Consider the following 13,030-nt stretch of genomic DNA (forward strand, 5'->3'; position numbering starts at 1 on the left):
TCTCATTTCTTAATAAGGAATGGAGGGGAAAAATAAAAACAGCTAGCGAAAAGACAAAAAAATACTAATAATAATGGTAAAATAAACACTCTATTTACATCATTTATCCATTCAAAAATAAAGGAGTATTTGTGTTCTCCTGTTTCCATTAAAATATCATCACTTATATAATTCATTTGGCACCAGTGAGTCGGTGGAACGGGGGACAGAGGCCTAAAGGGCTGTGCAGGACGACCAAACAATGAACAGGTGGTCACCATAATGTCTGTCTATGCACAAAGCATTTATGTAATCAATCATAAACAACATAAACCATTCACCAATAACCCATACAATTAATCAACAGGCTGGCTTCTCCAAACATATCTCTTCCAGCTAAATACAAACTGGATAATCCTCGACAGTCTAAAATATCAGGCCTTTATTCTGTGAAATTAATCTGAAATGTGCCATGATTGTGGTCAGAAGTGTGGCACTAAATTCAAACAATCTGACATATTCTATGAAAACAGCACATTACAGACTTTTGGAGCCCCCCTTTCCTGCATTGTACCCTGGGTAATTATCAAGCAGCCTTTCCCCCAATGCCCTTGATTATAGTGAATGTTTCAGATGAATAGGTGTTGGTGGGTGATGGCGTCAGCAGGAGGCATAATCCTGTCAGACTTTAGCTGATGTGCAGACAAACAGCTGCAAATATTACTCTTATGACCTATTTTCCCTCTGACGTGTCAAACCTTTAATACTCATAAATAGATTCCACTAGTTCTCATTCAGACGCCACAAGCACAAATGTAGCTCACTTAATCTCACTCGGCGTGCGTACGGTGCCGACTTGGTACAACCCCGTCCAAAGATTAGATTAGAAAAGAAGTCTGTCTTGTACAGAGCCACTCCACTTTGGAAATGAAATGCCCAAAAAGTTGAGGTTGAGATCTACTAAAAAGGCACAGAAATCAATAATGACGTGAGCTGCCTTTGTACTATTTATTGATATTTATAATTGTTGTAATGTTAAATATGATAAGTTGTACTGAACATTTCATTTTTCATACTGTGAAGCTAAAGGGTTTTCCAATAATAAATAAACACATGACCCTGTTCTGACTAAATGCAGTGTAATTGCAGGTAAGACTGTGTTTGATTGGGGGTTCCATTTTTTCTCATGGCATATCTTTGAGTAAAATGTGATAATATTCAGCTGTACTGAGTCATACATCTAAACATAAAAGTTATAAAATAGTTTACATTCCTCTTTTTTAGCCGAATGTCTGACCTCTAGAGGGGGAAATGTGTAAATACACTGTAGAAACACCACATTGTATAATATTAACACATTCATTTATTTATTTTTATTTTCACGTTTCAACAAATTAAAATGAAGCTATTATTTTACTCATTCAGCTTGGTCAGATCTGTGCTATTCCTCCTCTCCTCCATACTGTTGTCCTGCGATGCACCTTTTGATTGCCTATGAGAAAATAAAGTTTAAATATCAAATGATTGTCGTCCCATGAACAAATGTTGATGGTACCACCTTGTTTCCTCATATTTCCGCTCTCGATATGAGGTGCTCTGCTTCATCAGGTAGAGGAGGACCATGTCACAGAAGAACGCTCCCTGGAAAGAGTTTAATACACCCAAAAATACTATTACTGTTAGTGTTATAACGTCATGTTTAATAAGTTTGATGACGTACAGCGCCCAGCAAAGCCAGCCCTGAGCCAACATTGATTGCTGTTGGGACGATGCTGAACTTCCCTGCCTGAAAGCAGCAATTCAAATACAAATGGTTTATCAGTTGCCTTATTATTAGGTATATGAGTTATTTTGATTTGCCCACCTTTCCGTGTACCATGATGTTGAAACGCACACCGTACACTTTGAACAGCGATCGATGTATCTCACCAGTATGATGTTTGAAATACCGTGTGTGTCTGTTGAAAGGAAAGCATTGTAAAACAAAACAATCAAGTCTATAGTAATTTCATAAAACGTTGAGATTGAACAGTGGTGGGTGGTTCTCGATTGCAGTTGAAAGTAAGTGTACTTGAGCAGGTTTTAAATAGAATTATTGAAGTTTTCAAGCATCTCCAACTTGCAGTGTAAAACCTTTTCTTATTTGAGTAAACATTTTGTATTATTTGTTATTTTTCTCATTATAGGTTTGTCAAAAAGTGACGTAAGCTTTATGTTTCAATAATACATTATTTGAATACTACTTAGAATACTTCTTCAGAAATCTCATACTTGGAAATGGACAAAATTGACAGAAACTTTTATTTGGATGGCTTTTTTTTCTGAATTCTTATTTTCTATTTATTTTTCTCTATTTGTTTTTTGTTTCTTTTGTGTTTTTTATTTATGTTTGTGGTCTATCCTCTGACAATACCAGAATATTTAATGTTTTGTCCTTCCAGCGATAGCAACTCCAAATCATAAATCAGATGTCACGTGCGTCCAGTCACTTGAGTCATTTCTTGGACCAGCTTGTCCTTCTTCTTGAGTAATATCATTTGGACGTGACGGTGACCAATTATTGGCTACTTTTTCCACCTCTGTATCTGAACATTGTACCTAAAATTGAACCCCACTGCGACGCTTCTGTTGGAGACGCTAGTGTCCAGGCGGGTGAAGTGGTACTGCGGATGGCACTGGGAGTAGCCTTTATCCAGATCACAGTCCCAGTCGATCATAACGCCAACTGAACCTCCCTGCAAAAACACACTGTGCTTCAGCTACGTCATCATTTCCAGATATATATTAATTTGACCATCAATAAAGTGAAGAAACAGAGATTTTGGGAGAAAAAGATCAATCATCAGGACAATACAAGTCGTCTAAAGTGTCTCTCAATACAGTTGGATAGGATATTTTGGACTATTCTTTCATCATTCATGCTGTGATAATTGTATATTATGACCAAAACAATGAGAAGTGCTGTTTGCATGTATAATATATAGTGTTTTTACATAGATGGCCATGTCTTGGAAGTTGTATCCCGCTCTCCTGGTGATGTCTCCGAGCCGAAATATGGGGCAGTACGGATGGACCTCGTCATCGTATCGACATGTCTTCAAGTAAGATTCATCACTAGTTTCCAGAACATTGGACCTTTAATACACAAATATATAGCCATGAGTTAAAGATTATATTAATATAGTGCAACCTGCTGAGGAGGAACTTACTTTGAAAACGAAAATTTGGGAAACTGTATGAAATTCTTGACGTATATCGTGAAATTCTCTGCATTTGCCAGTAGCGCTCGCCTGCAAAACATAACATAACATAAGACGAACATTGGTATACTGTATTTATTATATATATATCTAGGATTACTGTGGTTTGTATTTCTTCTCAACAGGACACCAGCCGTAGATCTCGCACGTCCCAGTTGAATTCGCATCACCGCCTAAGCACCGACCAGTCATCTGTCCTGAAGAAGGAAAAACACATTTAAAGGTCAAATTTAAACCACACAATAACATACGCACGATCAAGTATTCAAATTTACCATTTCCAGCTACAATGGTGTGACCTTCTCTACAGTCTGTATCAGATTGACAGTGACCATCCACAACTTTAGAGCTCTGAAAACAAAACCATTGAAACTAAACACATTAGTGAGACTACGGAGGGAAAATAATTGTCTTGAGTAGAGTTTACTGCCAATATTGATCTTCAAGCATAAGATCATAGGTACAAGAGGTAAAATAGATGGACAGATTAAAATCGTAAGGAAAAATCTGGTAATTACTGGTCCTATCACACGAAACAAAAACGGATTATGTAATTGGAATAAAAGGTATTACACATAGTTCTGTACTTCTAAACCTCTAGTGGCCAGAGGGAGACACAACAACTTCATAGCAACAGTTTGCAGGACAGTGTCACGTTGGGAAACACAGAAGTAGTTTGGCGCACAAAAGGCAGGAGAGGGTCCCTATATGTGAAATGTAATCGTTCGGTATCTGGTATAAACTGAGATGATTACGATGGTAAGAAGAAATTATAGGGTTTTGTTTATTTTATTTTGAGTGCATTAGACTAGTAAAAATACTAAATTACTTTTCAGCAGTTATTGAAAGTAGCTTAGAACAAAAGTAAAAGCACTGTATTTTTTTTAATTGTTTTTTCATTTACATTTTCTATATAAACACAAACAGGACAAAACCTAAGGATGAAAGGCTAAATTAGAAAGAAATGGAGCCTCTTACAGAATAATTCAGAAAACAAACGATTAGTCCTGCGTTTGTCCCATAGAAAATAGTTTTCATGTGGTTTGAGGGGTTATTTTTAGCACATTTATGGTGACATTCTGCCTAAAGGCTTTGAGTTCAAGCCCCAGCTTTGAAAGTTTCACACACAAAAATGATTTGAATTGCTACTGTTGACCAAAGATCAGCACAAATCCTACTTATACCTTTTACTCAAAAAGGAAACGTTTAAACCGGTACTTAACTCAGGTACTTAACAGGTAATTAAGTTTTTGTATGTGATACTTTTACCTTTACTTGAGTAATTGTCTTGCTCATGTATCTGTACTTGTATTTAAGTAAGAAAACTGCATACGACCGTTTCCAGAGTTGTATGAGTCAGTGCCTGGTACAGCGATGATAATTGCTCAGTTTTAGTTTATACCTCTGACTCAAGAGTGTTAGTTTCAAAGGGCAGCCCCATTGGACACTGTGGGACTGTGTACAGAGCTATGTTTTATGGGCTCTGTGCGTTTGGAGGAGTTGGCCATACATCTCACATGCAGCACAGTGTGTGACCATAACAGGCCTGGTTTACATACCTGGAAACTATTTGTCGTAATGATTAACACAGAAGTGGAAAAAAAGTTCGTCATAACATTATTTTAAGACGTAAAAATATCAGCACAGTTATTGGAACATTTAGATTTGACTTTAAACCAGTTATTTTTCTTTGTACTTTAATGCAGTTTTTATGAGAGATCAGAGCCACAGATTGAGTTTGGAGCTATGTTTACCTCTGCACAATATCCAAGCTTCTGGTTTGGAGTCTCCAGGAAATTGGTAACAACAAAAAGGACAGCTTCACCCTTAAACATTGAAAAACATATATAAAGGCATATATTTTTGTATTTATTTCATTGATTTAATTTCCAGGTGGTGGTATATACATACTCTGTCGGCGGGAAATCAGTTCCTGGTTCTCCTCCGATTTTACTCCAATTCAACAGCTTTAAAACCAAAGTCCTTCCACTCTCTCAGAATCTAGCAGTTTCAGCCCAACAAACCCCTCCAGAGAATCTTACCCCATGTTAAGAGCCTTCAGTCGCCCTGCTCCTTAGCTCTGGAACGCTCTCCCTCCTGACCTACACATCATAGTCTTGTGTCCACTCTTCAAATCCAGACTCATAACCTACCCTACACCACACAACCAGTCACTCTCCCACCTTCATCCAGTTCAGTATTGGGTGCTTTATTCTGTTGTTTTTAATGTTTTAAATATGTTTTCTTGTATTGTGTCCTTAAGTGTTTTGAAAGGTGCTTTCAGTACAAATAAAATGTATTATAATTATTAAAATCTGCCTTTTTACATATGCTGTAAATACAGTAGTTCCTTGTACTTTTCAGTATAAATCGTTTTTGCAGGAGCAGTTGAGGTCTTGTGAGTGCAGTTTGGGTCAGAGATACTGAAAAGTTTAGAGATTTTTTGCCAGTTTCCGATTGGTCGACTAATCTAAACTCATTGCCAGGGCATGTCTTTAGTTGACCACAGCCCTAGTAATAATAATAATAATAATAGTAGTATAGTGGTTTTACCTGTGGAGGGATGACATAATCCTCAGGGCCCCACACAAGGAGGCCGGAGTCGCTGGTGTTAGTGACAGAGACGCCTTTGAGTTTAGTGATGACTGATGACTGGATCGACTCGTCTGTTTCCTGATAGCCCTTCTTACTCAAAAACACCCACCTGCCACAAAGTAATAGTATTTAAGGAAGGTCACCATATCTAATGTTACTGTTACGATTGTCGTGAGAAGAAACGTCATGATTTAAAGTCGATGTAATCCCTCATTGATCCAGGCGTGGTCCAAAGTAGAAATGTCTTGATTTTTAAAAACATTGTCTGAAGCTTTGTCCTATCACAATATGACACTAAGCCATTACCAAACAACTGTGAAATCCTTACATTTCATATATTCACTGTGACTATTGTTTTGTGTAAGCATCTTAATGAAATAAAACGTTCTGAATGACTTAAACTGCCAAATAAAAAAAAACTTTACATTTACTTTTTTGTGGTATATATTGAATTGAAAGGATTGGTTGAAATATGGAATAATTGCGACAGCTATCAGATGTGTTATTAACAAAGAAAAATCTAAATAATATTTGTCTTCCTATAGATTATCACAGAAAAATATCTTGGTTACTTTAACATGCTGCGAAAATCTCAATACTCAACATGATGCAGCAAAACATAACAGTTATCAACAGTCTTATTTCTTTTTATTAGTTTATATATTAACAACTAGTGCAACTAGTTGTTAATATATAGCAGCTAATTCAGAGAAAATTCTAACAAAACAACAAAAGAAACTTACCCAATGATATATCCAACAATTGTGAGCTGAATGAGTCTGTACAAAACACCAACTTTTTTGTTTTTTGCTACGATATATTTTTCTGTTTTATAATCACATAAAGAGAGGAGTCGAGTTTTGAAGCAGCTCCCGGCCATCACTGAGCCAGAGCCGTCTCCTTTTGTGGAAGAGAGGGAAGTTCATCTCCACAACAATGTCAGGGGCAATGTGGTGTGTGTGGGCACAAAAATGTACGGCTATCGCAGCAGCTGTGTGAAAAACCAAGACCGTCGCCTTGTTCCTGTTTTATTAGTTAACACGGGGCTCCTGACCTCGAGAAAATAAGTTCTACACAGAATATAAAGCCGTTTTTGGGCCGCCCAGGGAATCGGTTTATTGTTGACTTGGTGGTGCACATGAACATTGGATTTTTTTACACTAATCAATCTGCTTTATAGCATTTAACAGCGAGACTTTTCCCATGTTCTCCGTTTAAACCAATGAAGTCTCCACTGGAGCAGCAGTGCCGATCACGTGGGAAAAGAGGGAAACGTGAGCGGGCGGAATAAGGTCAATAGAGACAAAACAAATATAGCTTTTGAATCACATTATTGAATGGCCAAAGGTCCTCAAAATGATTCCTATATACAAGAAACTGAAACCCATGAATAGCACCAGGAAATTAGACAAAAAGGGTTCAAATAGTCTAATTTGCACTTTCAGAGATGAGCATGAAGGTGAACTGAGGCTGAGAGAGATGAGCAAGTTTTAACAAGTTTGTGGAAGTCTGTTTTGTACATTTTTAGTAACAATTCCACATTACGTTTTATAAATGACACTCCAGATCGACGGAGAGACAATATTTCAAGTTGTTTTGGAGCAACTGGAACACACAAAATGAAAACAATGCAAGATATATATGATTAATGCCACTGTCCATAGAGACGAGCAGGTGGCGGACCCTTCCCCAGAAAAGTTTATTTAATTTCAAACTGTAAAATGTAATCGTCTATGTGTTGTTTTGTGTGGACACCAGGAAGAATAGTTATTGCTGCGGTAATAACATATTTATATCAGAATAATAATATAGATAAAATAATCATACTTTTAAACTGTTGTTTGAATGCATAACAAATTGGTGCATAATATGATTACAATGTTTTTTAGCAGAATGTACAATAGTGCATGAATAGGTCCTCATATATGGAGTATAAATAACACAACATGCATTACATCAGTTCTTTTAACAATAAACTCATAAGTGCTTCTCAATGATTCATTTTTCACCACATCTCTATAAATGCAGTTGTTGTTGTTGTTGGTCAATGTATGTGAAACGTAGACAGCTTTCCGGTGTCTTACATTGCTGGGGGTCTCTGTGGTTTTCTCCCATGATGCTTAGCGGTTAACATCAGGCAATGCACGCTCAGTGTAATTTACACATTGTGCAACATGGCACAAAAGAGCAGGTGTGTTGTCCTCTTGGCCTTGTGTTGCTTCACATGCGCTTCTGCCAGTGGTGAGTCGAATTACAAGAATCTTATAGCAGTTCCATCATGTTGAATTTGAAAAGCCCAAAAGGTTATTTAAATACTATTGGTTGGCCTAGGACTACCTGGAAAAAAATGCATTTGACAAATTGTATAAGTACAAAAAAGTCTTGATTGTAAGATTTACTACAAATAAAATATTTTGCATTTTAAGTAGTTGTTAGAGTCAGATATCTATTTGTAGATTCTGACAATTGCCAATCATATTCTGATGTATTTCATGTACTCCAAGTTTTATTGCCATTGTCAGTGAACAAAATGCACAAACTAGGAACTTGCGTCGGCAATGGGTGCAACACGAAACAATGAATAATGATACTAAAATATGTGATAATGCTTGCATAAAAAAAAAGATGTTGAATAAAATAATTTTCTAAATATATGTGTACAGTAAAATGTACAGTAAAGACAGAACAACAGAGCAAAATTAGATTAAATTATTGTAAATGTGCCCAGTGCTGCAGTAACAGTAATATACAGTATACAACAATGTATGTTCCCCAGCAATTCCACCATTGCTGTATCTCACTCGCTAACCTTACTTTTTTACCTTCTTTTGATAACATATTCTTGTGTCTAATGATTTACTTGGTCTGTTTGATTATTTTGTATTACGTTCACTTCATCATTTTGGAGAGAATTTGAATGGTTTGGTGTAAAATCCTTACGTAGGCTTACAGCTAAATGAAAAAAATACAAACTTAAAGGATAAAAGGGAAAGAAGAGAAAAAATAAAATGAAAAACTAAAAAGAGTGGGTACAAGAAATAAATACAGAAAAAAATATATATAAATAATAAATAAATATGTAATGAAATAATGATAATATAATAATAATAATATTTATATGTAAAACGGTCGGTATTGAAAGCAGTAATTTGAGGCATTAAACATTTTGCATCTTCCCTTCGTCCACAATTGACTGACTCGTTTGTCCCAACCCTCGTATTTTAAATGTAGATTTGATTAATTTCTTTAGACTCAGCACTTCTTTTTAATTTTCTAATTCACACACACACGCACAAAAACTTGCACGCACACGCACACACACACACACACACACACACGAAAAAGTTCATTATATATACAAACAGGAACTCATATCTATACTCATAATGATCAGAAGATAAGGATACATAAATTATCATTACCATCATCATCTTCACCATCGCCATTATTATTAAAATTATTAAAATAAAATCAATAGCAGCACTAACCACATCAAAATAATAGGAGGAAAGGAGAATAAAAAAGGCCCCCTGCTATCCAGGTCATACAACTATTCATAGATATGGATAGATGCATGTACATACACAACATACATACTGTTTATGCACATACCTACAGTTAGTTAGACTGAGCTCATTTCCTCCATCATTGACATCCACAGAAACAGCAATATGTACATAATATTATGTAGTTTCATACAGTTAATGAATTTGAACAGAGATTGGTTTACATATATAAATATGTATAATAATACACTTTTTTTTTGTTAATTATATTTCCCCAGTCTGAGTTTAGAACAGTGCATGAAATATCAGTACACACTGAACTAAAACTCTGATGATATTGATTTTTACTATACTACTTCTACTTCTTCTTACACAAGTCCATTCTTCCCTCATCAACATTTCAGTTCTTCATTTTAATGTCTAGAATCCGGCAAACTCATCGCTGTATGGACGTTTTTGTGTATTTAACTGTCTTTCTTCCCGTTTAGATGATCTTCAGATTGAAAATGGCTGCACTTTGAACAATCAGAGCTGTGTGACCCATCGCCTCAGCACTAAGCCGGGCTCCTCCGTGCTCCTGCCCTGTAACTTCACCACAGACTCCCAAAACGCCGTGGTCTCCTGGATCCATGCTCCCGCCCTAAACGTGGTGACCATCACAGCAAAAGGACACGTGAACTTCTCTGACCCCAGATTTGGAAGAATAAACACGTTTCCAAACCAGGGCTCAAAGGGAAACTTCTCCATCTCCATCAACAATGTCAACCACACGGATCTGGGCTGTTACCGATGTTTGAACCAAGAGCATTGTGTTCAAGTGGAGTTGGCTCTCAAAACAGGTAATAAATCCAGTTAGAAACATTTTGAATTTGTTTTACAATTTTGCACAGATACACGTGAAACAAAAGCTGAACCAAAAGTAAAAGCATGACATAAAAAAATCTACTTAAGTAAATGAAAGTATCAAAGATGTACTTTTCCAGTAAAAAAGTATTTCAGACCGAGTTTGAGAAAATAGTGATCTGGGTTTAAAAAGGATTTTGTTCAACAGAAACGGCTGAATACATTTCTTATTTTTTTTATTTTCATCTGTACATTTTAGTTTGCTCAAAGTTGAACGTTAAACCGAAACTATGAGCGTGCTAAAAATAACACCTCAGCCATTTTAGGCATCTTAAACAGTAAGGAAAAGTACTTTTTAGTCCTGTTAAACAATATAGTGAAGTAGAAAGTGAAAAATTATGTTTATAGTTCTTATTATGTGCAGTTTGTTCTTATTATGTGCAGTGTTGTGTATGTTTGGAGCTTCATAAACCAATTTACAGGAAAGGATTTTGTACTTTTGATTTAAGTAGGCCTGTCTCACAGTTGACCAAAGATTGAGCTTGGGTTTCCTGTCGGGTGCATTGCTCTGAAACACAAAATACATTTACGTTTCAGAGTCAGACATCTGGGTGTTTCCATTTTCCATTTACATTATTTCTGGTGTGGCTGCCATCATCGTTCTGTTTGTTGGATGCTTCCTCTGTGTCAATTTCCTCTGTAAGTACAATCTGTGTACAATCTATTTTGATGAAACGTAATTGAAAATAGTAGAAAAAGCTTCAGTTGTAGTCATCGGGACTCAGTTTGAAAAAATAGACGTTCCGACTCTCATCCAAGAGTCATTGTCAATAAAAGAATTTAACCAACCTGAGTACCTGATTAGCAGTACTCAGGTTGGTTGAGCCAGGGTCTCACAAAGACAAAGAGGATTCTAATAGCCCATTAAAATTCTGAATAGGCTAGCTCGGTAGATACAAGGGGGGAGTTTCTGTTGAAACAAACAACTCTTTCTACTTCAGGAAGGCTCCTCCCAATGGGCGGGTCTTACCACAGAACAGTATTAATATCGGAGTTCTCGACCTAAATTCTGTTATTGACAATGACTCTTGGATGAGAGTCGAAACGTCTATTTTTTCAAACTGAGTCCAGATGACTACAACTGAAGCTTTTTTCTACTATGGAACACGCCTGGACGAATGAGGGATTACACCGACGTAATTGAAAATGTGGTGAACTGTCTAGAAATTATGTTTTCATGTTTCAGTAAAAGGAAATCAAGAAAAAGAGGAAAATGCCATAACAACTGCGTATGATGACAATAATGGTAAGTGTATAAAGTGTATAGACGACAGATAGGTACAGTAGGTTTGAAGTAATTGCCTGGGATGTTCCACAGTATGGCATTAAATGTATCAGTCTTCAGGTGTTTTTTTTTTTCTTTAAGACAAATTTTAAAAAAGAGAGAAGAACATGGACATGTGGGCGGGAGTAGATTTTACCTGTAATTTGGCTTGTGTCATTTGCTTGAGATAAATTGCCATATTGTGGAATATTTACACTAAAGTAATAAATAACAGAAACTAACTGCTGATTACTGTTAATCAAAATACATAAAAGATGTTTTAATGTTATACTTCAGTAGAACAGCTTACCATGATTTACCAAATATGTTTTCACTTTATACATTCATGAAATTAATAGTTACAAAAGTAATTGAGTGATTCTACAAATAAGTAGATTTTATTTACATTTTCAAATGAGATGATACTTACAAAATGATAAACGTTGGGCAGTGTAATAGATACTTTAAATAAATACCTGTCTGAGGCAACGTGAATTAAATCATAAAACATTTTCAATTTAGTCTTCAAATTTAATTTTAGAGTAACAAGCCTTAGTATTTGTGTGAAAATATATAATCAATATGTACATAAAAAACACACATACATAAAACCAAAAACTCAACCTTTCAGTAGCCATTGTCCAGTAAAATCTACAAATCAGTGTTTTGCCTTCATTCAAAATGTTAAGAGTGAACAACTAACACATATTATATAAATAAATAAAATACAATGTTTCCTAACCATACTCTATCACAAGCATCTTGATTTTTCACATGTTAAGATATCCTGAAGCTAAACATGTTTCTTCATTCAAATTGAATTGCGTTTTACTTCACTTTTGCCTCCTCTTCAGGGTTTAGAAAGTGTCTATGTACTTTTGACTTTTAAAGGGTCGATAGACTTAGTCTTTTCAGGTCTAAGTGATCCAGTCCAGGAGAGCCGGACAGTGCCTGATGGACAGCCACACGACGCACAGCCGCCCAGCTCCCGTTTGTCACATTTATTGTCACTCATTACTCTTTAATGAATAATATGAATCCATTTTAAATATACGATTGACTGTTTCTTTTTTTTAAAGCTGCATATGTAAACAGCGTTGTGTATGGTAAGTTTTTGAGCTAAGCAAAAACTTACTACTATTATCTAGTTATGCCACTACACTGCATTACAAATATTATATTTCACACTGCAGTTCCAGTTGAGTCATTTTCTCTCTTTTATGCAGAAAACAATGGTGAAGATGAGCCAGATTATCAAAATGAAATACCAGGACACAGTGGGATGAACAGAAGTGAAGGCAGACGCAGTATCCGTTTTAAATTTACGAGAGTGAAAAGTCAAAAAACCAAGCAAAGATTTCATACGGGTAAATGATATTGATTGATTTCAAATATTTGAGAGTTTTCAAGTTACGGCAAACAAGGATTACATTTTTATCTCCCTCTAGAACTAATGAACAGACTACGACAGGCGAGTATCCGCAAACACTTTTATGGTATGAAAATATTGTAGTTTTGTATTT

The 13,030-nt window shown here is 35.9% G+C and overlaps 1 protein-coding gene and 1 long non-coding RNA gene across 3 annotated transcripts; one reads left to right on the top strand and one right to left on the bottom strand.

The window, feature by feature from the left end:
* Positions 1-1,354: 1,354 nt before the first annotated feature.
* LOC140367498 (P2X purinoceptor 5-like) lies at positions 1,355-8,162 on the bottom strand. Of its 2 annotated transcripts, XM_072454004.1 has the most exons (13): positions 7,919-8,162; positions 6,578-6,825; positions 5,793-5,943; positions 4,994-5,065; positions 3,515-3,590; positions 3,340-3,436; positions 3,189-3,269; positions 2,973-3,114; positions 2,578-2,714; positions 1,844-1,937; positions 1,700-1,765; positions 1,538-1,620; positions 1,355-1,471 (listed from the first exon to the last, which is right to left on the bottom strand). In XM_072454004.1, exons 2-13 carry the CDS (start codon positions 6,712-6,714, stop codon positions 1,393-1,395), a joined length of 1,215 nt encoding a protein of 404 aa, XP_072310105.1. In that variant the 5' UTR covers positions 6,715-6,825; positions 7,919-8,162; the 3' UTR covers positions 1,355-1,392. The 2 variants fall into 2 exon arrangements, with proteins under 2 accessions (XP_072310105.1, XP_072310114.1); XM_072454013.1 differs by lacking the exon at positions 3,189-3,269.
* A 4,007-nt stretch (positions 8,163-12,169) lies between these two features.
* On the top strand, positions 12,170-13,003 carry LOC140367519 (uncharacterized). Its single transcript, XR_011928122.1, has 4 exons — positions 12,170-12,497; positions 12,587-12,613; positions 12,734-12,874; positions 12,956-13,003. It is a non-coding gene; the product is annotated as an uncharacterized lncRNA (long non-coding RNA).
* The last annotated feature ends 27 nt before the right edge of the window (positions 13,004-13,030 follow it).

This window comes from Eucyclogobius newberryi, unplaced genomic scaffold, assembly GCF_026437365.1.
Source record: "Eucyclogobius newberryi isolate DKJ021-1_F unplaced genomic scaffold, fEucNew1.0.hap1 SCAF_10, whole genome shotgun sequence".
In the NCBI taxonomy this organism is placed as follows: domain Eukaryota; kingdom Metazoa; phylum Chordata; class Actinopteri; order Gobiiformes; family Gobiidae; genus Eucyclogobius; species Eucyclogobius newberryi.